Source organism: Blennius ocellaris (assembly GCF_963422515.1).
Source record: "Blennius ocellaris genome assembly, chromosome: 6".
NCBI classification, from domain to species: Eukaryota; Metazoa; Chordata; class Actinopteri; order Blenniiformes; family Blenniidae; genus Blennius; species Blennius ocellaris.
Window position 1 is genome coordinate 24,148,428 of NC_137655.1, and position 27,447 is coordinate 24,175,874.

Here is a 27,447-nt window from a genome sequence, read left to right on the forward strand (position 1 = left end):
TACAGTAACTGCAACTGCCAAATAATAGTGTTTTTTTTTGTATAAACAGTTGTGAAAGACATACCGTAATTGTGAAAGGTTATTCTTATTAGTAGGGATGAGCGTGTGTGTGTGTGTGTGTGTGTGTGTGTGTGTGTGTGTGTGTGTGTGTGTGTGTGTGTGTGTGTGTGTGTGTGTGTGTGTGTGTGTGTGTGTGTGTGTGTGTGTGTCTGAGTGGGGATGTAATGACCACGAGTGTCCACCAGGTGGCGGCGGACCATGGAGGGTCAGTGTGAGTGGGTGGAATCTCGAACGGATGCCAGAGGGAGGCAGGTGTCTAGTTTGGGGCGGTGACCGTGACGATCACTAGGAGCACACGGCGGTGTGCGGACGCAGAGCGCAATGACTCGTTGTGACCACCAGGTGGGCACAAAGAGACATTGCAATGACCCACGTAGCCACTACAGGCGTAGACACTAGAGGCGTTTGACCCCTTTCTGGGGACGCGGCGGTTGCTCGGCGACCAGATAAACAAGACGTCTGTCACTCGCATGCGCGGGGGACGCTTAGAGTAAGCGGTCTCACCTGGGCAGAATCATTACTGTAACGCCAGAGTTTAAATGGATGTTGAAACATAGTCAAACTCCGTTGACGATACGGCTGTATCACGGCAGCATAAGTCAGTGGTTCGGATGCTAAATGTGGAGTGCTTATCTCGATCAGTTAACACACGCGGCGGCGGGATAAGTGTGGGGCGCATGCACGCATGAGGAGTTAATGAAGTAGGGAGAGAGAGAGAGAGAGAGGAGGAAAAGAGGAAGAAAGTTCTGGCAGAGAACTCCTGTTCTGAGGTGGTTTTGCGTCTGGCTCCCAGGATCCACAAAAAGAAAAAGGAAAGAGAAAAAGGATTGTCCAAACAGTGCGTTCTGCTCGCCAGTGGGCTGAACCCTGGTGTGGTTCTTGTGATGTACTTTGTGCTCTCTTGAGCTCCCGGTTGTTGCAGAGACGTGCTCCCTGCTTGGAGACCGAGTTTGAGAGGCAGGGGGCAATTGGTTGCGAGCTGGGTTTGACCAAGTTGCATTTCGGACTCCTGTGGTGTCCGGGTTGGGCTTGACCAATGATAGAATGATAGGGCTTTTCCAACCTGGGGCTTGTGGCCCTGTCCTCCCCCCATGCCGTTTCATTACCTTCCCATTGTTGCAGCCTGCCCTCTTGGGGGATAACTGCTTGAAGATATATCGGACGGTTGCAGGTTTGATTCCCATCTCTGCCATCTTGCATACCGAAGTGTCCTTGGGCAAGACACTGAACCCCAAACTGCTCCCATTGGAGTGACAGCACCTTGCATGGCTACAGCCTCCAATGGTGTGTGAATGTGTATGTGAATAGGTGAATGTGGTGAGCTATTTAAAGCGCTTTGGGGCTGCTATAAAGCGGGAGCTATAAACCGCTATATAAGTGAAATCCATTATATATATATATATATACACACACACACACACACATATATAGATGGATAATCTATATTTAAGTAGACACGCCCGCGCACCAGTTGCTCTTGACGTGTCCGGAGTGTGTGTGTGCATAAGAGTCTGCGTGGGAAAGTGTGTAATGACCTCGAACGTCCACCAGGGAGAGGCAGATGTCAGAGGTTCAGTGTAATGACTGTGATAGCTGCGAGAGGCCGACAGGTGAAACAGTGACATGGTGGCTCCACTGGGTGACGGTACACCAAAAGATTGCAATGATCCACGAGGCCACTAGGAGGTGTGGCATCGCACAGAAGGAGAGCGCAATGTGTTGATCCATCCACCAAGTGGCTATGCAAAGAGAGATTGCCAGGACCCATGCGGCCAGTAGAGGCAGTTGGCGTTCTTTGGCCCAGCATCCATCGTTCACTCCCTCCTGATAAACGGGAGCGGGTGGAACCACGTTTTCTTTCAGAACAAAGAAACATCTGGTTGACCGCACAGTTAGAATTGCCATTGGTCACGTGATCCCCACCATGGGGTGGCCAAATGGTTGGAACTCACACTAGTTTTATCTTCTGCCACAGAACAACAAGAGAAGTTTACGAATGAGTTCTTTCTCAAATACTATTAACAAACTACCCAGATGTATTCAGCATGCTGCTTAATAAAACCTGTATTTTTCTCGTGCTAAACAGAGCACTACAGAGAGTTTCTCAAAAATAGAATCTTATCCACTACTTTGTTGGTGTTTTATATGCAGAGGAGGAATGTTAAGCAGACTTTCCTGCTTGAAGGGGATCACCACACACATAAAAACATCTCAATTTCTGTCAACAGGGGAGAAGTAGCCGTGTTGTACAACGGACTCGGGTGATCCTGAATGACCTGGACTCCTGGAGCGAATACTGCGTGCAAGTTCAGATCAACATTTTAAGGAGTGCCAAAACCAGCATGCTGAGCAACATCACCTGTGACAGCACCACTGCCGAAGGTGAGACACATGGATTCTGCGGCTGGCCGTCTTGCCTACAAAGTGTTGGCGTGAAGATGTGTAGGGGGTCTGCCCTGCACCTGCTGGTGGTCTTGTGGATCTTTAGGGCTGTGGGCCGAGGCTCCTCTTTCTGCTGTCAGGGTGGGTGTTAACAGATGATTGTCCCTGAGTGGGATGGAGGACTTGTCGCCTCTCTTCCATAGAGGACTCACTTGTGACTGACATTAGTCCTGTGCAGATTGTTCCCCCTGAGCTGTGGATCTCCGCAGCTCCTCCAGTGCTTCTCTTCTTGCCCCTCTGGTCAATGCTCTCCTTGCTCGGCCTTCATTTTAGGTTGCCAGTCGTCTCTTGGCACGTTGTGTCTGAAGTTTCTTGATAACTTAACCCCACTTTAAACTTCTCCAGAACTTCACCCCTTATATGTCTAGTGTGTTCTTGGGTGATGCCATTTTTACACAAATGTTCTCTAATGCAGTAGTTCTCAAACTGGGATCCCTGGACCCCCAGGGGTCAGCAAGAAATAATTTGAAATAAATCATATTGTATCTTTAAATAAAAACTGAATAACAACATATGGGAACCAATGCGCCAATAAATCAAACATACTACCAAACTAATTACTCTCACTTTAGCTATAGGCCAATGAAAACTCATCAAATGACATGATTGTTACACATCACATCACACATTGCTCTCTCCATCAATCATTTAACCATGGATAGATGCTGCTGCTTAGCATTTATACGGTGATGTCTTTTTATGGGACAACACTGAAGAAAAGTGTTGGGGTCAGAATATGTAAATTGTTGTAGTGATGGGATCCCGGAAGGTTCTGAACCAATTTACATACAAACAAATGTTAGGATCTCACAAGACCACAGAAAATGTGTTCATTTCTAGGGAAAGACAATTTTCATTTGTTATGATACAACTATCATGACGTGAATTCTGACTCAGGAATGTGACTGAGCATCACCCACAGCGGGGGGAAACTTTTGCCACTGCAGACCCATGCAAATCCTCCCCCGCTTTCTGCTCAAAAGACATTTCCCCTATGCACTCAACCAGTCATCGATTGGATGAGGGTCTCAGGATTTCACACCTTCAAATCCCCCAACTTTCATTAAAACAGTTGGTGAGATTCTCTCAAAAAAGCTTTTGATCCTGTTCTTCGACGGAGGAGGTGGGTTGCTGGAGGCAGCTCACCCAGCGTTAGCATAGAGCTAACACCAGAGGCCTGCAACCTGGGGCCTCCTCAACTCCTCTGCTGGCCCGACCACGAGGGTCAGACCTTCCTCCAATCCAGAGATCAGCTCCCAGAGTCTGATCTCCCATCAACCAGGGAAAACCAACCAGTTTCTCCAGGACGGGACCGGGAAAATGACACCTCACAGAACCTCTTTGTGTTTCCTCAACAAGCAGGAAAACCATCACAGACTTGAGCGACCATTTCCTCAGTCTGGACAAAAGGAACAACCAGGAGGCTGCAAAGAAAGACTCCTGAATCGTCAACTTTGTCTTCTCCTCCTTGGCCTGTAGAACCAGCCAACCACAGTTAGCTGGAGGTGCTAACTACAAGAGAAAACACCAGCTTCTCTCCAGCCCGGACAACAACTGAACTCTTTCTTTTTTCTTTTTTTTTGCCCTTGTCCTGTTCAGCAGCATATGCAGACAATATGATGTGATTGAGAGCCTTCAGATGTCAGAACAGTTCTTGCTCTTGCAACAGGAAGAGACTAAGAGTCTCCCCATGTTGCTGCCTTTATTAGAAGTTGGCATGGCTGCTGTACACGACCGGGGGGGAACGCCCAAAGAGAGAGACGATTAAGAATAGAGAGGGGGGGGGGACAAACAATACCCTTGTTACTGCTTCATATATTATTTACAGTTATCACACTGATCCAAATATTTTCCAACTGTTATGAGATTAAACTAGCCTGAGCAGTTCTATTGAGACAGTAACGTGATTTTCTAGATTAAACCAGCCTCAGCAACTCTATCTAGACAGTAGCATGATTTTCTAGATTAAACCAGCCTGAGCAGCTCTATCTAGACAATAACATGATTTTCTAGCAAGAGTATAAATTAGCAGGTAGGCAAAAAAACAACAAAAAGCAAAAACAACAACAATGATAACAAAAGCAAAAACAAAATGACACAAAACAAAAAACAAAAACATGATTTTGATAATTGAAAGAACAACAACAGAAAACAAGAAAAATCAGCAGCAAAGCTCATCGATGATGAGTGGAAGTGTCTGTGCGTGTGGTTTGTCCACTAGGTGTGGTTGGAACTGTTGTGGGAGGGCCCGCAGTACCACCTAATAACCTGTTTACAACATAGTAATATTCTTATTAGTCAGTATACCACAACTCCACCACCTTTAAGCAAAAGCCATTACTGTACTAAAAACACAATACTCACAATACGAACACATTCCTAATCACAACTGAAAATGACTTAGGCAAACCTAAGCAATACACTGTGACTGTAAAGCACTTTAATGAACAAAATCTTTGAGGTGAACAGGGGTACGTCTCTCTCTATTAGAATGCCTCATCTCCGTTACACAAGGTAAGACAATGTCAGTCTGACCCACAGGGGTAGGTTGTATTTCTGACACTTTCTCTGCACTAGATCTCTGCTATTCTAACCTTTGTGGTTTGTGCATCTCACGTAATGGGACAACCTCGGGAGGAGTGTCTGGAGGCAACACTGAGCTGTCTTCTTATTCCACAGTTGACATGGTATCTGGCAATCTTGCTCTGACCTGATCTACGTGCCTTTTCAGAACTTGATCAGTACCGACACTAACTGTGAAGGAAAGGGGTCCTGATGACTCTTGGATCACGCCAGGGATCCATGTTGGTCCATAGGAATAGTTCCTGATGAGAACATCATCTCCAGATGTGAAACCTGTGTCATGAGTTTCTTTCTGTTTTAGCTGCTTTTGTTGCACTCTGGTTTTCACATCCACCACAACCAAATCCAGGGCAGAGCTCAGTCTGTGTGACATCATGAGTTCTGCAGGTGACAAGCCTGTTGTTGCGTGAGGTGTGATACTGTCGCTAAACAAGAATCTCGATAACCTTGTTTGTATTGTCCCTTCTTTCATCTTCTTCATCCCCTCTTTGAAGGTTTGAACTGCCCTCTCGGCGAGTCCGTTTGAGGATGGGTGAAACGGGACGGATCTCCCATGATGGATTCCATTGTTTTTCCATGAATGTTTCGAACTCAGCACTTGTGAGGCAAGTGCCATTGTCTGACACCAACATTTTGGGTATTCCATAAATACTGAAGCTTTGCCAGAGTTTTTCAATAGTGACTTGAGAGGTGCTTGTTTTCATCGGGTAAACATCCAGCCATTTTGAATGTGCATCCACGATCACGAGAAACATTTATCCTTGGAACGGTCCCGCGTAGTCTCCATGAATCCTTGACCACGGTGACTCCGGCCATTCTCACGGATGTAAAGGTGCAGGGGCAGGTGCTTTTTGATGCACTTGACATCCTGACATGCCTGAACAGTTTTCTCTACATCTTGGTCCATGCCTGGCCACCACATGTACGACCTGGCCAGTCCTTTCATTTTAGTCATCCCTGTGTGACTTTGGTGTAACAGTTTTAGCATCCCTTCTCTTGCTCTTGTAGGAATAACAACTCAAGCTCTCTACAGCACACAGCCATCTCTTACACTGAGCTTCAGTTTTCTCTGGTTAAAAGCTTTCATGTTTGGATCATTCTCTACAGGCCATCCTTTTAGGATGTATTCATGTACCTGCAACAAGACAGTGTCTTTTGCAGCCCAACTCTTTATCTGATCCGCATTTATCAATGGTTCATCCAACATGTCCAACATCAGTACCTGCTCAGTCCTTTCCTCTTTCCTTAATTTAACAGGGACTGGTAGCCTACGTAATGCATCTGCATTTGTGTGATGTTTACCTGGTCTGTAGACAATGTTGTACATATATGCACTGAGTTTCACAGCCCACCTTTGCACCCTTGGTGATCCCATTTGGGGAATAGGCTTCCTTTCATTGAACAGATAAATCAGCGATTTGTGATCTGTGTAAATAGTGAAATTGCGCCCGTACAAATATTTGTGAAACTTTTCAATTCCAAATATGACTGCAAGTCCTTCCTTGTCCAACTGCGAGAATCTTGTCTCAGCAGGTTGCAAAGTACGTGACACAAATCCAATCGGTCTCTCCCTTCCATCTTCCATGACGTGTGACAATACTGCACCTACTCCAAAAGGTGAAGCATCACATGACAAAACTAGCTCTCGGTCAGCTGAGTAGTGTCCCAGTACGTCAGATGTGTTATAAAATCCTTGGCGTTTTGAAATGCCTCCGCTGCCCAGAGGCGGTCAGTGTTCTGTTCAACCGCGGTCAGTGGCGCTATATCGCGGGGACGGACCGCGGAAGCGATGAAAAGGAGCTCGGACCTCGGCGCCTTCGTGTTCCAACGCTGAGCTGCCGGACCGCGATCAGTGCTGGAGTGGAGTGCCTCCTGCGTTTGAGCAGAAAGCTCAAGACTCCCGTGTCTGTGCCTCAGCCAACCGGGGGGAACGCTCCGGGTGCGAGGCAAGTTGCCGGCAAGTGGCCGGAGCGCTCGCTCTCTCACAACAAACACGGAAGTTGCGGCTGCAGCTCTGCCGCTGCAAAAAATAACTGCTGCAAAAAGTAACTTTTTTTTTTTTTCAGCTGCAAAAAATAAAGGAGTGGAGGATGTAAACAACAGAGGATTGACAAGATCTAGATCTGACGAATTTCTTTTCTGTTGTAATGTCACATTTCTGCAGAGCTCATAAGCCCTGCCCACTTTTTAAGCTCCTCTCTGCAGTGGAAACGCGACCCAAAATTTCGGTCGGGGTCTCTATTCCGTACCGCTCCGCTCCGCTCCGTCCCGGCACTTGTGTGCGGTGGAAATGGGGCTTTAATGCTCAACTTCATCTTGCATGAAGGTGCACTTGTTTCTTCTGAGACTGAGTCCAGCCTTTTTCAGTCTTTCCAGCACAATGTCCAAGTTCAGGATATAGTCAGCTCTGTTTAGTCAGCTCCACTCACCAAACTGTCATCCAGATACACTGCAACCAGGGGGATCCCACTGAACAGACTCTCCATCATTCTCTGAAAAATGGCCGGAGCAGATGCCACACTGAACGGTAATCTGTTGTAGGTAAACAATCCCCTGTGTGTTTACTGTGAAGTATTTCTTGAAGTCCTCATCCATGAGTATTTGTTGGTAAGCATGACTCATGTCCAGCTTGGAAAACTGCATACCTTTTGAAAGTGCATTGAACAAATCATCCACCCTGGGTATTGGATACTGTTCAAGTGAAGACACTGTTGGCAGTAGGTTTGTAATCTCCACATAATCTGACTGTGCCCACTGGTTTCAGGATGAGTACTACTGGTGCTGCCCATTCTGAGTATTTCACAGGTGTGAGAATATTGTTTTTTAACAACCTGTCAATTTCCTCATCAACCTTTGCTTTCATTGCATAAGGAATCAACCTTGGGCGGAAGAAGCGTGGAACCGCATTTTCTTTCACATGAATTGTGGCTTTGGTGCCCTTTAATGTGCCCAGCTCCTCCTTGAAAACGCCCTATTGTTTGCACAGCACTTCTTGTAAAGTCACATTTGTCTGTTGTGCTTTCTTTTCAGAGTGGATATGGTGCACTTGGCAATCCAGGTGTCTGGTTTTTATTTCTTCCCAGTCCAGCTGAATGTCCTCCAACCAGCCTCTGCCCAGCAAAGTGGGGCCATCTCCTTTGACAACCACTAGGGGCAGTTTTGCTCTTTGCTTTTTATATTTCACTTGCACTTGAGCTGCTCCAACAACTTTCACTGGGTCTCCTGTAGATGTTTCCAACTTGATTTGCACTGGTTTGATGTGAGGTGTTCTGTGGTTTTTCCACATTGTTTGAAATGTCTTTTCATTCATTACTGTGAGACTGCACCCTGTGTCAATCTCAAAATGAACTATTTTTTCATTTATCTTCATGCTCTCCGTATAGGGATCAACTTTCCTCAGGTGTATTTCACTCATACGCCCAAGCAATGCGCCGACCACACTGAGGAGAATAGCTCTCTGCTCATCTCCATCATCAATATCATTGGCCTTAAAAAACTGTTCCATTATCTCAGTGTTCTTCCCAGCTTTGACTTTTAGCGTCAAACGCCGCTAGAGTGCCGATGGTCGCCATCTTCTCTCATAACTTTTTACGTTGCTCTCCCCCTCTTTCAAGGTTTTTAGAAGCCCAAAAGCCATGTCCTTACTTTTCAGTGTTGTTTATCCTCATCACCAAAAAGATGTTGCATCGTGGCCGAAAGAATATGGTGCACAACGTCTCAAAGTTCAGTTCCAACTTTTTTCCGTGAACAGGGTACAAGCATGGAATAAGCACATTTCTTCAGTACTGCTTCTTCTATGTTTTGTAGCTCTGGACATAGCTGTGCGTATATAACATTAGGCGAGTCGCCCTCTACTGGGTAGACCTAATAACCTGTTTACAATATAGTAATATTCTTATTAGTCAGTATACCACACTTATTAATGTGCACAAAGGTGAATAAAATGTCAACCTCTTCTGTGTCAAGATCTGAGTGAGTGAGTGAGTGAGTGAGTGAGTGAGTGAGTGAGTGAGTGAGAGAGTGAGAGAGAGAGCAAAACATGCTGTTATTTTTGGAGAGGGGGTGGTATTTGTATCAACCTATGATTTTTCACATCATAATCATAAACTCTTCAAGTCACGAGCTCTGATTTTCTATTCATTTACATCGTAAGACTATATGGGCTGCATTTTTTTTTTTTCATATGAAAAATACTGCATGGAAGATGCTATTACTTCATGTGAGAGGAACTGAGTTCCATTCAGCTGGACCAAACAACATACACTACCAGAGCAGCTCATCACTGTGGAGCTCTCTCCCTGGGAAGGAAGACTTCCTGTTCTGCATGATGCCGAGCAGGGTGGCAAGTGAGGAAATATTGAAACCTCTTTGACTTGGACGTGATTCACTGCTGTATCATTGTGTAGTGTTGTATCACTGTGAACTGTTGTATCACTGAGTAGTGCTGTATTACTGTGTAGTGCTGTATTACTGAACCACAGCTGTCTCGTGTTTGTTGTTTTCTTTTTTTCAATTTGTATTTGTCAATTGCAAGACACAGACATGAAGTGCATGCCGTTAAATAATTTCTTTTCTTTTGCATTTTATGAACACAAATGGACCCCCCCACCCCAGGGGGCAAACAAGCATGCCGCCATGTTGCATCATTTTGTCTGACAACTTCCAGTAGATGAGAGTACTGTTGTGTTGTCGCTTGCGTTTGTAACCCCCGCCCCAGGTAGCTAGTTAATATATAGGGGGTAATAGTACACTGGGGCGGGTCCCGGATTCAAGCAAAAATGGCTTCACTCAACTTAAAGGTATACAGGAGGATTTTCAGGAATTTTAGGAAAGAACCGCCCTCTCCACCGTTTGAAAAAAATGCGCATGCGCAACGCTGTACCTGCTCCCGAGACGGAACGCCTACTAAAACGCGTGCGAGAGTCATGCACGAGCCCAGTTCTCCTCGTGCACGCTCTGTTTACAAGTCACAAGTCGGCATCGCTCACATAAGCTCACTTTACAAGAAGATTTGCACCAGAGGGGGTGAAACTGTGTAAAAATGTCCGAGAATAATGCGTCGGGTCGGCCACCGGCATGATGAGGACCGTGTGGAGTGAGCTGCGCGCAGGGACGGGCACGTACGACGGGCTTACGTCATACATCACCAGAATGATTGACAATTGGGAGGACCAGTTATTTTGATGATCCACCCGGAAGAAGAAAATCCTCTACTATACCTTTAAAATTAATAAATGATTGTTTATTACAAAATGAAGAGTCGATAAATAGAAACTGAAAAAGCAAACAAAACAACAAAACCATATAAAGTTCACACAAAAGGCAACTAAAGTAGACTCCAGTAAAAGCTGGAGAAGCTGAGGTAATTATGTGAAACAATAAAATAAACACGGTTGTTTCAACCAAAATATACTCTTTCACAAGAGCTCACCTGGACTTAAACCAGTAATTGAAAATGCCCATTCTCACTCACACATTCACACGGGGCTTTAAATGAACAAATTAAAGTGAAAAAATAACCCGTTGCAGGCCTGGTTCGAAGCTGGGGAGCGGGGTGACCAAAAACCAAATGGTCACTTCACTGGCTTTCCAGCAGAAATAAAAACACGTGCAAAAAGTCAGTTCGTTACTCACGAGTCCAGTTTTGGGGAATGAAGGTGAAGAATGAACGGGAATGGGGGAAAAGGGTAAGTTGTGGGTTGAGGGCAGGTGCAGGATGGTACTCTCACAACAGGCACGGCAGACACAGCAGCATAGCAAGCACAGCTCGTCACTGTGCAGCCACAGTCTCTGGGGGTCCAGACTCTCTGGTCCTTCTTCAGTCAGCTCCTCGAGTGGATCACAGATTCCCACACACACACTCTTGGGACAACTCCTGGTCAATCCCGGCAGTAGAGATTGGTCACACCCGTTTCTCTGCTCCGGCTCCAATGTTGAGAGCGCTGCGTGTAATGTCCGTCTCTTTTAGTGTCTCCAACTACCTGCGCAGGTGAGCTGAAGACCTCCCATCTAGCTGTCTGATTGGCTGTGAGCTACAGCTGAAAGTAGTTGACTGCCCACAACAACAATACTGCTCATGTGTGCGTATAGAGCTATGAACATAGATGTGTAAAACAAAAAGCATAGAGTGCAATTAAAAACACAAAATGACACTTGAGTGGACAAACACATTTCAAAACATACATATTTTACTCAGGGCTACATGAGCTTGCTCTGGACGTAGGGCTTGCAACTCCCTTAAATATAATAAGGAACACCTCACTGGCAATGCTGGCCAACCTGATTGCCTTTATCTTTCCCAGCATGGGGAATTTCCTTTGCCCCTTTTTACTGTGTGAATTTTTTTTTTTAACAATTTACCTTGAACCTGAATTTGAGTAGATGCATCACTCTTCAGATCAACTACACTGCAAATGCTAAGATACAAATGAATGAAAAATGTTAATTTAACCAAACTCAGTTTTTACCAACCTGTTGAGAACCCTACTTTTAAATAATTACGTAGAAATTTGAGGTTGGAAAAAATGCTCGTTTACGTCCGCCACCCGAGTGGCCACATGTTACAGCAGCTCCTACCCATTGCTGGGTTTTTCCTTGTTTTTATACTTTTGTCCCTCTCCTAAACCTGTTCTTTTTTGTGGATTTAAGACCAGATGATTATCTGCCACAAGATGGACACTACTCTCTGGTTTTTCTGCTGTTATATTAACTCTCCTTGCTACATCTGCAAGAGCTGAATTCTCGTGCGGTAGTGGCTCCATTGTTTACACCTGGGATCAGCTGTTAGCCCTCTATAGCGCAGCTGAGCTAACCGGCAAAAGACCTGATGTTACTCGCAGGCCGAAGAGAAGGAAACAGGATGCTGTGCCGGGGTAAACTGCTGCAACAAGAGAAGATGTTTTTAACCTGTCCTACCTGCATACTACCCTCTGCTAATGCCAGCTCAGCTTGTGATGTCCTGCACTCGCTTACAAACAGGCTGCAGACACAACACCAGCAGGCTCTCTTCCTTATCAAAGGGGACTTTAATCATGCCTCTCCTTCTTCTACTCTGCCCACCTTTAAACAATATGTCACCTGGCCCACCAGAGACAATAAACTACTGGGCCTTTTCTATGCCAAAACTAAGGAGGCATACACCTCATCCCCTCTCCCTCCCCTTGGACAATCAGCTCACAACCTGGTGCACCTCCCGCCTGTGTACAAACCTCTGGTACACAGACTACCAGCTGTGACCCCCAACAATAAAAGATGGTCTGATGAGACAGTAGAGGCTCTCAAGGACTGCTTTGAGACTACGGCGTGGGAAGTGTTCTGTGAAGACCACATGGAGGATATCAACAGTCTCAAAAACTGCATTACGGACTCTATTAACTTCTGTGAGGATTACATCAGACTGTACGCTGTTTTGCCAACAGCAAACCAGAGATTACTCCTGTCATAATCTATGGTTTTTATCCTCTTCAAGGATAAAACAAAGGGGTTTTTAGGTCAGGAGACAGGGAGGAGATGACGACATGCAGTGAGAACTGAGGTAGGAAGATCAGGGAGGGGAAGCACACACTCATAAAGTTCATCCACAGAGATGGAGATTATAAATGTATTTTACGGGCATTTCAGGTCAATGTGTGCCAAAGCGACTTTTGTCAGGGTAGTACTTCGAGAGTAACTCCTACTCAGTAGCATGTGGTGGTGTTTCAGTCAGGGCCAGCAGTTAACCCCCCCACTGCCCCACGTCCGACAGTAAATACACAATCCAAATCCAATGTAAGGCCACTACTATGCATCAGTACTTAATCCACACTAACATGACAGCTGATCAACAATCACAACACGTCAAGACACCACTGCAGCATTGCCATCACATCATTTTGTGATGTTTCCAACAGGTTTGCATATGGGGGGGTGCGAGTTTCGCGCCCAATTGTCATGCATGCGTGCTTGTCGGTCTGTGTGCACAATTGTATGGGAAACACCACTTAATCTAAAAACGGCACCAAATGCCAACAGCAGCGCCAATCTAAACCAGAGAAATTATTTAAAAAAAAAACTCACCATCACTTGTAGATTAAATCCATCCTTCTGTAAAATGCCACACAAAGGCTGCGTCTCATTTCTCCCCCTTAGCCTTTCATCTTACCCCTACCCCTCTGAAATGCGCGTTCACGAGGGTCTGAGGGGTGTCCCATTTCACTACTGTGCAGAGGCGGAGGGGTGAGGGGAAGGGCTATTCACCCCTCTAAACGAAGCTTTTACAGATGCACACTTTAAACAGAGGTGTAGGAGGACATGGTGTCGAAGGACTCGCATTTCACATATATACGCTTCTAAAGTTATATAAACCTGTTGTGTTTTATACTAGTAAGAAGGGCAGTAGCGCTGCTGTCTGCCGTATGTAGCTTCCATGTGTATTTGTTTCGTAGAGACCGTGTGTATAACATTTTATTATTACACTGTATAGTTCCAAAGTCTTCTAATATGGGTGTTTTGAAAACAGGGACCCCCGAGCAAACAAGGAAGCTCATCCGCTTTCGCATGGTGAATGAGGAAATATTTCTGAAGTCCAAACACAGCGCAAAAACTGAAGTAATCCATGTCTCCGTCTATTTCTTCACCTTGATGTGGAAACAAAGCAGCCAAGCTACTGCAACACGTTGAATTTGAGACGGCATGACAATGCTCCTGCTGGAAAATCAACAAACATCCGTGGCTCAGCTCTGCTGATATAAGGTCGCCGTATTATGACGTCAAAACTGTGAGACGGAGTGAGAGGGGTGGGGGTGAGCAGAGGGAAAGGGGTGTCCCAAATCTAAGGGCTGAAACTTTTGTTCCTTTGCCTTTGCCCTCGTTTTGGAGGTGATGGCAGAGGCGGAGGGCTAAGGGATTGGCGGAGGGGTACAAAAGAGAATTGGGATTGGGCCAAAGTCTTTGTTGGTCTGAGTTAGCTCATCCATTTCTGGTATCGATCTTCTTCTACTCACAATTGAAAAAGGTCCCCAAAGCAGGTCCGCTATCGTATCATCCAATCTTTCTGTTAAATTAGCCGCCATCAGCCGTAGCAGATAACAGTGCATCATCACACACCTGCCCATGGGCCAATCAGTTAAGCTCATTTCAATGACAACAGCAAGACCAGTACTTGAAACTTTGCCCTAAGGCGTTCCATCAATAACACATCAAAATCTGATTGGCTGATGATACTGTCACTCAACATTTTAACCCAATAGCAGCGTCCAGCTTCCATCAGAGGGTAGGAATGAAGTTACTGCTGGTCCCCAGCAGTGAAAAGGAGCTGTGATGCATTTAGAGGACATAGGAGTGTAGGGATTTATTACCTCATATGGATCACTATTTATGTTTTGGTTGGCTGCCGATAATGATTAATAATTATCAAAGATAGTTATTAATAATGTTGTTGAAATTTAATCTGATCTGTATCAGATACCTCGGAGCTCCACCTGTCTTAACAGGAAATGATTGCCAATTCAGTTATATCAGTCTCATAAGATATACTAAACAGTTAATCAGGAATTTGAATTAATAATTAAATTAATTACAATTACCAGAATTACCAGAAAAGCTTGAAGGATTTTGGAGTTCTGGACACAGAAGAGGTCGATATTTCATTCACCTTTGTCTACATTAATAAAACAGCAAGTAGGATTCCAAATTTTATTTATTTACAATGAAAACAAATAAAACACAGATTCTAACTACCTATATACAGCTGGGTGTGTGTAGGTGCATGTGTGTGTGTGTCTGTGTGTGTGTGTGTGTGTGTGTGTGTGTGTGTGTGTGTGTGTGTGTGTGTGTGTGTGTGTGTGTGTGTGTGTGTGTGTGTGTGTGTGTGTGTGTGTGTGTGTGTGTGTGTGTGTGTGTGTGTGTGTGTGTGTGTGTGTGTGTGTGTGTGTGTGTGTGTGTGTGTGTGTGTGTGTGTGTGTGTGGAGAGAAGAGAGAGAGAGAGAGTTGGAGGGAGTGTGTGTGTGTGTGAGACGTGTGATGGAACTACAAAACAAGATGGCGGATCACAAGAAACTACATTCCAAATGGAGGTTATCAGAGAGCAGGAGGTCTGTCCTGAGTCTCGGCCATGTGCTGATAGCAATGGATCAATGGAAGCTAGCCTTAGCATCTGCTTCCGGTGTGTCTCTGCTAAAGGACCATTTCTAGAATGAGTTTATGTGACTGCGATTTGTCTTGTAAAACGTCAGGAGTCATCAGATGGTGTTTGGTTACGGTGGGATGTTGTCTTTGATGTGATATGTGTAGGATTGTGAGTTAACAAGTTAGTAAAGCAAAGATTAGCATGCAGGCCCTGTGTCTGTGGCAGAGCTAACGTTGGTTTACAAGTTGATAACGGCTCCTACTATCATTATTAGGAGAACGCAATCACTGTAACAGAATCGACACATCTTCATAAAAGTTAAACAGTTCTATGCATAGCATCAGGTTTAACTAATCTCGAGTAATGCCCAGTTGTTACCACTTCCTTGAAGGAGTTCAGTTGTTGTCCTTGCTGGAGGGAAGCTGGTGTCTTCTCTGGTCGTTAGCACCTCCTGCTAACTGTGGTTGCTGGTTCTGCAGGCTGAGAAGAGGAAGATGAAGTTGATGTTTCAGGAGTCCTTCTTTGCAGCTCCTGGTTGTCCCTTCGTTCAGACTGAGGAGCTGGTCGCTCAGGTCTGTGATGGTTTTCCTGCTTGTTCAGGAAAAACACAAAGAAGTTCTGTGGGGCGTCGTTTCCCTGGTCCCGTCCTGGAGAAACTGGTTGGTTTCCCTGGAGAGCAGACTCTGGGCGCTGGTCTCCGGTCCTGGGAAGGTCTCCTCGGAGTCTTCGTTGCAAGAGAGGAGTGGAGGCCTCTGGTTACAGACCTCTGGTGTTAGCTGTGTGCTAACACCGGATGAGCTGCTCTACAGCAACTCACCTACTTGGAGATTGTCTTGCAAGAGAAAGAATGGAGGTGAGCTTCAACCAATCAGTGACTGGCTAAATGCATGGGGGGAAGCATCTTGTGATTAGAAAGGGGGGGAGGAAGGTCCTGCAGAAGGTCCCCCCCTCACTCCATGTGAAAGACAATCACATTCCTGGGTCAGAATTCATATGTCATGACTGTGTATCATGACATATGACAATTGTCTTTTCCTACAAATGAACAACTTTCTGTGGTCCTGTGAGAGCCCAACAGGAGATACGAGCTCCACAAAATATAACCAATTGTCTTCTGGATAAAATTGCTAAAGTCACTAATTGATTCCAGACACAGATTTCAGAATCACTTTTTAATTATTAAAAAAAAAGAAAAATAATTTTTGATAAGGCTCGCAGTGCTAGCCCTGCTGCCCCTGACTGCACACCACTGCTCCTACTCTGTGACAGGAAGACAAGTAACAACCATTGCATGAATTTCTAATATTTTGAACTTATAAGACTTTCAGACCTCTTCTACATAATCACCTAATCAATTAGATATTTAGCTTTACACAGCTCTGAGAGAATCCGGTTTCCCGGTTGAAAAGTGATATACAACGCCACCCCGTGGTTGTTTTTGCAGGAAATGGAGCTCCATGGATGGCAGCTGTGCTGGCATTTTTGGGCATTTCTGTGGCAGTGGCTCTGGCAGCAGCAGTGGTGATAAAATGGAAACGCATCTCCACATTTCTCTTCCCAAACGACACACTGCCTCAGTGCCTGAAGGAGGTAGGAGTGTGGATTTCTGTTTGTATTGAATCAAGAAAGGGCATCTTGTTCAATATGACTTTTATTGCTTGTTTTTCCTCAGTCTGTGCTGGCTCCTGCAGTCCCTCCACTGCAGTCACTTAAGGAGCTGCACCCCCAAGAGGAGACCTGTGTCCAGCTGCTCCTCATCTCTGGAGACAGGAGCACGAAAGAGGAGACGGAGGGATGAAGTAGATGGGACCATGGAGGAGACCATAATGAGTAATCTAACATGTTTCTATTTCCAAACCAGTTATCAGATTACAGTTATTTCTCCCAAGTCACCGTGTATTACTATTGCAGCGTCACTATTGTAGCGTCCTGCAGGACGAGTTTCTTGTCTGTAAAGACGCTTTATTACTGAAGAAAATTACTTCTCCTCCAAATGCACGCACACACACACACACACACACACACACACACACACACACACACACACACACACAGTTTGCTGGTTTTTCGTTTTGTATTGTGTTGTTTTGTGAGATCTCGCTTGATGTTATATTGATTTATTGATTAGATGTGATTCGTAGGTTGATGATTTAGGAATAGACATTTGTTCATAAACACTTGGTAGTTTGATTTGAATGATTCTTAGGCAGTTTTTGTGTGCTTTTCTGTGACAATTGCTGGTCTTTATGATGACATCCACACTGCCTGCCAAGCTTACGACCATCCAAAGAGGGAGCTGGCAGTCGATGAAAGGATGGTGGCAACAAAAGCCAAAACTTTAACTTGTTTTTAAAGTGGATGGACACTCGGGAGGTGGCTGTGTGCTCAACCATTCATCCTGCAGTGATGCAACAGACTGCACGGAGGAGAGTGAAGGACAGAGATGGACACTGGACGGTGAGAAACATCCCCTTCCCCAAACCAATAACAGAATATAACAAACACATGGGTGGGGTTGATTTGTCAGACCAGCTGCTGCAGTACTACTCAGCTCATCGCAAAACTGCCCGGTGGTACGAGACTGTTTTGCGCCACTACCTCGACGTTGCAACAACGAATGCTTACATTCTCCATCGAGAGCTGTGCAGTGTGAAGGAGGGGCAGCCAATGTCCCACGAAAACTTCCTGGTGGAGCTGGTCTGTCAGCTTTGTGACACAGATGCAGCAGGTGTCCCCCAGACCAGGAGAGCTGACCACATCCCTGTCCCCATCGTTCCAGGCTCCACGGCGACAGCCAAAGGGAGGCTACAATGTAAACATTGCCTGCAGGAACACAACAACAGAAAACACACTCCATGGAAATGCCAGGCCTTTGATGTGCCCCTCTGTGTGGTGTTAGATAGAAACTGTTTTTCTGAGTGGTACAAATAGTTGGTCTTCACTTGATATTGTATGTGTGACCTTTTGTAAATAGTTGTACAAAAAAATGCCTGAGACATTGCTTCTTATTTCACTGTAAATACTTGTATATAGCTGTTTTTTCAGCCCTGTTTTGATCAATCTTTGAAGAATATAGTTCATGTTTACTTTACAAGTGAACAAAATGATTCGGTAACCATGTCTGTGAATTTTATTGTCAATAAATCTATGTTTTTTCCACCCGAATTTGTAGTTTTATGGTGTTTTTAGATCCACTGTGTTAATACAGTATGCCAAACTGAAGAAAATACTTCAGAAATGCATTTCTGAAGTTGTCCTGAACAAAATGACACCAAACAAGGCAAGGTTTAGGGATTTTATATCTGAGATATAAAGGAAAAATCAATTGTAGTGAAAAACGGCACAAGAATCTTCATCTCTCCCTCCACATATGAACTTTGCAAATATCAATCTTCTTCTTAAACGAATAAAGATCCTACACTACCATCTAGCTATCACCCAATATCACTTAATCAATTTAGATCTTAAAATAATCAGTAAAACATTAGCAAGCAGAATAGAAAAAATTACACCCCACATCATACACCCTGATCAAACTGGGTTCATTAAAAGACGACACTCCACTAACAACACGCGCAGATTAATTAATCTTATAGACCAGTGTTTTTCAACCTTTTTGAGCCAAGGCACACTTTTTTGGGGGGGAAAATCTCAAGGCACACCACCACCCGAAAATGGTAAAAATGTGAAACTCTGTAGCCTGTATTAACAATATAAAGTCATTCTCATCAATGCGTTATCAACAGGAATCAATAAATACAGAAATAAAGTATTTCTCAATTTCTTTTTTTAATTTTTACTCACTCAGTGTGAAACCTGGGCCTGTTTGGATGAACACAGAGCTGATATCCTGGTTCACATTCTTCCTTTTCAAAAACTTCTCCATCACTGTCACTGACACAGTATTTTGATACAAGATGGGAGCAGCCACAGGTGGTGGTGATTAACCAGACTGACGTCTGTTAAGTTTCGATTTCACCGGCAACGTTCTGTGCTGCCATCTATTGGCGAAGAGTATTGTAGCGATCACGGAGTTGGTCGCTGCAGGGCATGATGGGAGTTCAGGTTATGTTTTGCCAGAGGTTATCGAGGGTTATTGTTGGGCTTGTTGTGTGTGTTGATTTGTGCTTGTGTTGTGTTTTTGTTCCTCGGTTCAGATAGTTAATTATTTCTTCTAGTTTTGTTTTGTTGGATGTTGGTGTGCAACCATGAGTGAGAAATGTGTTGTGTGGAGTGTGATCCTGTTATGAAGTTCTGATTGCGTGTGTTCATGTCAAAATAAAAGCCTCTGGTGATCAGCTGGCAGAAAAGAATCTCCACTCAGAGCAATTCTTCCGCGGCGCTCGCCACAATATTTATACATGATCACACTGCTCTCACAGCTGACAGCGGCTGTGAGAGCAAATGTTTTTTTAGAAAAAATGTGAAATTGGATAATTTCCCACGGCACACCTGACTATATCTCACGGAACACCAGTGTGCCGCGGCACAGTGGTTGAAAAACACTGTTATAGACCACTGCCACCAGAATTAACAAAAGGCCATTATCACCTCCTTAGATGCAGAAAAAGCTTTTGATAGGGTAAATTGGAAATTTCTACTCGCCACACTACGGAAATTGAAATTTCCTCTCTTGGATAAAAACATTGTACACTTCACCCAATGCCTGTTTTAAAACAAATGATCAAACTTCCTCAAGATTCAATCTTGAGAGAGGCACCAGGCAGGGGTGTCCACTCTCACCATCTCTCTTTGCAATTTTGATCGAACCATTACCAGCAGCCATTAGACACAACAATAACATAAAAGGAATACGAACAGCAAATGTAACCCATAAAATATGCCTTTATGCAGATGATGTATTACTTTTCCTACAAAACGCACAGACCTCTCTTCCAGAAACAATAGAATTAATAGACAGATTCTCTGCAATTTCAGAATATTCTATAAATTGGAATAAATCAATTGTTTTGCCTCGGCATTAACATCTCAGCCAAGCTGTCAGACTTGGTGCACTTAAACTACACCCCCCCTTTATTAAAACAATAGAAGAGGACCTCACTTGATGGAGAGTAGCAAAAATGTAAATGATGATCCTGCCTAAAATGAACTACATCTTTTCAATGATTCCAATAAAACCACTAAAAACATAGTTTAATACCTTGGAATCCCATATCTCAAAATTCTTATGGAAAAATAAACCATCACGTATAAGTTTAAAAACACTACAGAACACCAAGGATCAAGGTGGCTTAGAAATTCCAAACTTTTATAATTATTATATTGCCTATAACTTACTTTATGTTGTAAAATGGTTACAACATAAAGTTCTTGGTTCTTCTTCCGGCTCTCAGCGAAGGCGGACGCTTTTTTTTCTCCTCTCCTCTCCCACTTGCCCTCCCCGCTTGCAGCTTCGTCCTGTACTGTACTGTCCTGTGTCTGATCTATCAAGAGAATCTCTTCAGACCCGCATCCGAACCTAACCGGAACCATGGAATTGATCAGCTGGTCTCTCAATGCGATCGACCAAATTTTTACGACACGACGATCGGGCAAAGGAGAGCCCGCATGTCCCGATGGGACGTTTGCAGCCGGATACATGCTGGATTCCTGGGGTTCCTGGAGGCAACTGTGTTTGGCCATTCTTTCCATCGAGGATGTGGAGGACCTCTACATATTGGGAATCATGATAGCAGGTATGTTGCTGATTGGAGCTGGCAGCTTTCTGATCTACCGAAAAGTTGAGAAGATGCGGGCCGCCGCATTGGGAGGGCTGCCTATCGTCAATGAAGGACTGTGCCGAGCTTTGAACTCTCAGACTCAGATGATAAACGAACTCAAGCGCGTGCAGGTCACGATTCTTGAACGTTTACGTGAAATTGGATCGATCTTGGAGGATATTCGAACTCGGTTGGGAAGCTAAATCTTGCCACAATTGGAGCAGCATTGGAGACCAGAGACACTCAAGGTTGACGGATAAAGCTGACGCGCCTGAACGAAAACAAAGATAATCAACATTTGGCTCCCAGACACACAGCTGCCAAGGCTGTGTTTTGTCTTCATATCTCCTGGATGCGCGTGTGAATCAAGGCTCTGCCCCCACCCCCCCACCCCTTACTACCCCTCCTCCCACCCTCCCTCCCCGGACATTCTTGCCTCTGGAATTTCCCAGGACATTCACCGCTTTCGCTGTGCCCCTACCCCCAAACCACCAGCAGAGGCCACTGGAGAGGGCGGCTGCGTGCCTGGTGAAGGCGTCGCGCCTGAAAAAACCTTCTCCTAGTGGCGGACTGCAGAACTTCCCTTCATGTATCCCAAATGCTGTCTCGAGAAATGTTGTAACCTGTCTGTGTTGATGCTAAACGTGCCCGAGGTGGTTTTTTTCCCAATTACAGACTGTGCTCCTAAGAACACAGTCTTTAATCTGCCTTTTTTCCCTCCTCTCCTCACCTCATGTTGTCCTTCTTTCCCCAAAACTTTCTATGTAAGCAATTTCGTTGTACCTGTACCTGTACCTGTACAATGACAATAAAGTAACTCAACTCAACTCAACTCAACAAAATGGACTAATTAGAAACCTTAGATTAGTGTTTTTCAATCACTGTGCCGCGGCACACTGGGGTTCCGCGAGATATAGTCATAGTCAGTCACGTGGGAAATTATCCAATTTCACATTTTTTTCTAAAAAACATTTGCTCTCATAGCCATTGTTGGCTGTGAGAGCAGTGTGTTGCAGAGTAATCATGTATAAATACTCTTTGCCAATAGATGGCAGCACAGTACTTTGAGACAAGGCGTTAGGCTGTGCCGGTGTAATCCAAACTGAAAGACATCAGTCTCGTTAATCACCACCACCTGTGGCTGCTACCATCTTGTATCAAAGTACTGTGCCAGTGACAGTGATGGAGAAGTTTTTGAAAAGGAAGAATCTAACCAGGATCTCAGCTCTGTGTTCATCCAAACAGGCCCAGGTTTCACACTGAGTGAGTAAAAATAAATTGGGAAATACTTTTTTCTGTATTTATTTGAATTCTGTTGATAAAACTTGGATGAGAATGACTTTATATTGTTAATAGAGGCTACAGAGTTTACATTTTGTACATTTTCCAAAGAAAAAAGTGTGCCTTGGTTCAAAAAAGGTTGAAAAACACTGCCTTAGATGAAGCCTGGCTAGACATTGAAAAAAACCTTCTGTGAAGATCTCCACATCAGAGACCTTCCTTTCTTCAGTCCTATCATCAAAAAACACAACTGCTTTAAAAGCATCAATATAAACACATCTCTGACAGCTTGGTGGGAATTTCTTAAAATGAATGGATCGTCACTAATTCCCTGCAAACTCACACCCATCTGGAACAACCCTGACATCCTGCAAAAAAAGAAACCAATAAACTTCACAAGATGACAAAACAAGGGAAGAAGAAACTTGGAACACCTTCTATTCAATTCAATAACTCTTTTATTCCATTTAATGATCTAATGGAAACATATGGTATCAGTCAAAACAACTATCTGGAATATCTTCAGCTTAAGTCAATAATACAAACAAAGTTCAAACTAGAACAGATGAACCTAAACTGACCTCAGACAGTGACAAACCTCCTGAAGATCTCAGCACCAAAACCACTTTCTAAAATCCTTTCAATCCTGCCATGTTCAAATACCACAATATCCCTTCCCACCTCCAAATGGGAAGAAGATCTCAACATTAACACAGACCCAACGCTTTGGTCACAAATCTGTAGAAATACATTCAAAATGAGCAAAAACATCAATATACAGCTTATACAATACAAGGTCCTTCACAGAGTTCATTACACAGGACAAAGGATGTTCAAGATGGGTCTCACTTCCATTAAGTTATGTTCAAACTGTACAGCTGGGATCCGTTTCACAAAGCAGGTTTACTGACAACACCAGGTCAATTGACCCTGTGTTGAGGGAAATGCGGTTTTCCGTTTCAAAACGGGAGGTAACTCCAACCAGAGGAAGAGGGGTAGCTTCAGCCTGTTTCACAGAGAGGGGTAACGTCAGCTCTCGGTCAGGTACCATGGCAACAGACGCTCTAGAACTAACCTGGTCAGGAGCAGGTTTTTGTCAGTGAACCTGGAGTTTTGCTCTGGCTCCGCCCCCTTTCAGACGGATACGGGATTTAATTTCCTCATTCAGTGGGGGAGTTTTGGTGAAACAGTTCTGCAGTGCCTTATTCCAGAGGCAAATTAGACGTGAACTTTTTTCCCTCAACATGGCATGTCCTTTTGATAATGATCCGATTGATGAAGGCGCAGCATTACTTCGCCGAGAATTAAATATTGGCAGACAGATCATCATCAGACCGCGCATAGATGTACTGGCATTTCCAGACACCTTCCTTTTTGAGCGGTACCGTTTTACCGCAGAGACCATTATGTACATCCACAGTTTAATCGCTCTGTACATTAGCAACATCACCAGCTGAGCCTTGCCCTGACGTCATAGCAGATATTGTGTGTTGCGCTGCGTTTCCTCACAAATGGCAGCTTTCTTTACAATATGGAAACGCAGAGCACCTGAGTAAGGCCACTGTATGCAGGGCAATCAGAAAGGTGTGCCTGGCCCTAAAAAGGTTTTTAGCAACTTTTGTTATTTTCCCTGGAGAGAAACCTTCAAGAGTCATCAAGGAGGAGTTCCGCAGGATACTGCTGGCCTCCCCACAACAGTTCCATTCACACCCAGTGGACAAACCACACACACGCACACACGCACACACTCCTCATCGATGAGATTTACTGCTGAATCTTATTTTCTGCTATTGTTCTTTCAATTATCAAAATCATGTTTTTTGTTCTTTGTTTTGTGTCATTTTGTTTTTGCTTTTGTTAACATTGTTGTTGTTTTGCTTTTTGTTTTGTTATTGGGTTTTTTTGCCTTTTAATTTATACTCTTGCTAGAAAATTATGTTAATATCTAGATAGTACTGCTCAGGCTGGTTTAATCTCATGACAGTTGGAAAATATTTGGATCAGTGCGATTACTGTAAAAAAAATAACAACAAAAAAAAAAAATATATATATATATATATATGTAGCACTAACAAGGGTATTGTATGTATCTCCCCACCCAGTCTATCTCTCTGTCTTTCCTCTCCTCTCCTCTCCTCTATCCTCTCACCCCAACCGGTCCGCAGAATGCCGCCACCTCTGAGTCTGGTTTCTGCAAAGGTTTCTCCTTGTTGGAGGGAGTTTTTCCTTTCCACCGTTGCAAACAAGCCTGCTTGCTCATGTGGATATGTTGGGCTTTTCTATTTTCTCTGTAAAAGCACATAGAATAACTGTACTGTATTTAAAAATGTTTTTTTAATAAAAAAAAAAAAAGAGAATGTTGTGTAAACAAGGTCTGAGACATTAGGAACAACTTTGAGTCACAACTACTAAAAGCTCTGGGGAAAAAATAAATAAAACGAGTTTGTCTCAGAAGTTCAAGATCCCAAAAAAAAGGATGATCTCACTTCAACACAGGGAAGCAACGCAATAACACCTGAGATGAAGGTGATCACAACATTGCGATACCTGGCGACAGGGAAAATGCAGCAGTGTAGCGCTGATGACTTGGGTCTGTCCCAACCCTCCGTCAGCAGGGTGATCAGTCAGCCCCACATTGTTGCACGATTTATTTGCTTCCCACTGGATGATCACTCGTTGCAGGCAAACAAACGGGCATTCATTGGCATAGCAGGTTTCCTTGGTGTTTTTGGTGTCATTGATGGCACTCACATCTGCATAACGGCACCGTCACAAGATGAGGCTGTTTATGTGAACAGAAAATGCTACCACAGCATCAACACACAGATTGTTTTTAATGCACTGTATGATTGTGGCCGTCGATGCACAACTCCCTGGATGCTGTCTGAGAGCGGGCTGAGACGGCTCTTTGAAGAACGGTACCTGCCAATTGTATGCTACCTGTTAGTGGATAGTGGTTACCCATACAAACCTTGGCTTCTCACTCCATACCTTCGTCCACAACTGAATTACAACACGTAATGTAAATGAGAAATTTTTCGTTTGTTTTTGCACAGGGCCGATAAGAAAGCACGAACGTTGGTCGAGTGGGGTATTGGACAGCTGAACTGCAGATTCCATGTGTTGCACGGAGAACTGAGGCTGTCGCTAGGAAAAGTCTGCCAAATAATAATCTCCTGTGCACAATATCATCAAGGCTAAGCTCCTCCCAGAACCTCCCGAGGATAAGCAGGACAGTGGAGATGATGATGGTGATGAGAATGTGCAGCAACTGCAGCAGGATGGGAATGTGGCTCTGACAGGGAATCCATGTATTGAATCAAGTTTGGTATCTTAGACAGAAAGTTGGACATACAACTGCATGGAATCATGGAGTTACTGTTTGTGGACGACACCATCAAAAGTCTTTTGAAGGAGTGGCAGTGGTAGTGGTAGTGGCCATCGCATCTGCTCCCAAGTCCCTGTCTCTGCCCCTGCCTCACGTCAGCTCTTTCAGGACCAGCATGAAAGTTGCGCAGCAAAGAAAAAAAAACAAAAAACAGCTAGTCCAAAGCTAAATATGTTAACAACAGAGAATTCATATAGCCGACATATTAAAATATTGAGGGTGTGTAGTAAATCACTGACCAATCAGCAGACGGCTCCTTGACATCATACCCATTCTATGGTCCTGAGTCCCCCAACGGAAGGGTAGCAGAAAAGTGTCAACCTTTGGAGCTGCTATTTCTGGAAAATCCCAAATTCTTGCGGTGGAAAACCAAGCTGTAACAGACTCTACCACTCCATTCCTGCACTTTTTGTGTGGTGGAAACGGGGCTAAAGTTTCTTTTAAAGGAGTAACTAGTAATCCGTATTTGGATTACTTTTTGTACCACAATCAGAGGCACTCATGTCTTAGTGACCGAAACCTCTTGATGGATTACCATGGAACCGTGTGAGTGAAGACGTATGGAGCTCCTGATACGTGCAGCATGTGCAGCTTCAGGACAAAACTCTGTTCGTCAGTGTAATCATGTCACCAAAGGTGAAGTGTGTAAATTGTTTTATGAACTTGTTGACAGTTCAGCACTGCTGGACTCTGAAAAACAGGAAGAACTCAGAGGAAGTTGGCTTCACGGTATAACAGCTGTGTTCCGCAAATGACCAGGAAAAGAAATGTTTAGTATTTTAACAAAGAAACTGCAAAGCAGAAAAGCACAAGTCACAATTCCTCCCATGAAGTTTACAACGACACGTCTTCTCTCTTAAAGGTGCAACACAAAATCCTATAAAAAAATCCTTTCGGCTGTGGCATCTTCTTTTTGAAGGTTTCATGTGTTTTGTAGCTCCAGAGGAAGTTTATTCATGTGTTAACAGTTATCACAAAAAAACTGGCATAAGAGATTCTAGTTCCTGACTACATTGAAAACCAGCCGGCTCGTGAAGTTGTGACAAATCCAGCGGAAGGTTTTTACACATGCATATTAAACTATATTTACTGACCTACAGTTCAACAGCAGCTGATTTAACTGAGTATAATTACATCTGAATGAGGATTATTTGACTTTTCGTGGTTGATTGAAGTTTCAATTAACTTTATCGGGGTTTCTGATTCAGTTTTTATATTTGAATGGATATGCAAGTTGTATTTTCTAATGGTTTTGAAATGATGAGGAACATTTCTCTAATTATTCTGAGTGCAATCATATAAAAGTGAGACAACAAATCAATGAAAAATGTCAAATGTATGTCCATTGTTCAGTATCCCTGCAGCTAAAGTTACTGCAGAATTGAAGTAACTTACACCAAATAAAGGCTTCCACACTAACAATCTTTAGTAGTCACAGCCTCTCGTCCTGCATGAGACGAACATAAATAATCATGTAGTCTGCAGACTGTACAAACACACGCTGACTCGTGTCAGGGTGGGAGGTTAAGCAAACGCGTTCAAGCACACACATGAGCCGAGCCTCAATGTTGTGGTGTTTATGTGTAAGAAATCCTGAAAACATGAGGAGAATATGGACGTGGTTATAGCTCAAAGAATCAGAGGGCAACCTGGAGGCTAATGTTACAACTGGAGATAAGTAAGTCTACTATCATTTTATGTTAGCATCTGCTGTTGTGGTCTTTCGTTTTCCAAACAAAACACACCCCATGTAAACCAAACAAACAGGCTGCAGGTCACAGTACCAGCTGACGTGATCACAGCTGCTGCTATGACTCCACAATTATCAGACACACTCTGGTCACGGGCTTCCAACCTATTGGTTGGAA

General features: G+C 44.1%; 1 protein-coding gene across 1 annotated transcript in view; it reads left to right on the forward strand.

Annotated features, from left to right (window-relative positions):
* The window catches only part of LOC308131601 (interleukin-10 receptor subunit beta-like), a 54,725-nt gene extending 36,421 nt beyond the window's left edge, over window positions 1-18,304 (forward strand). Inside the window, exons 5-7 of the mRNA XM_080498385.1 lie at window positions 2,289-2,442; window positions 16,635-16,780; window positions 16,863-18,304. Of these exons, the coding sequence (XP_080354511.1) occupies window positions 2,289-2,442; window positions 16,635-16,780; window positions 16,863-16,988 (426 nt within the window). The 3' untranslated portion in view covers window positions 16,989-18,304. The remainder of the gene's footprint in view (window positions 1-2,288; window positions 2,443-16,634; window positions 16,781-16,862) is intronic.
* The last annotated feature ends 9,143 nt before the right edge of the window (window positions 18,305-27,447 follow it).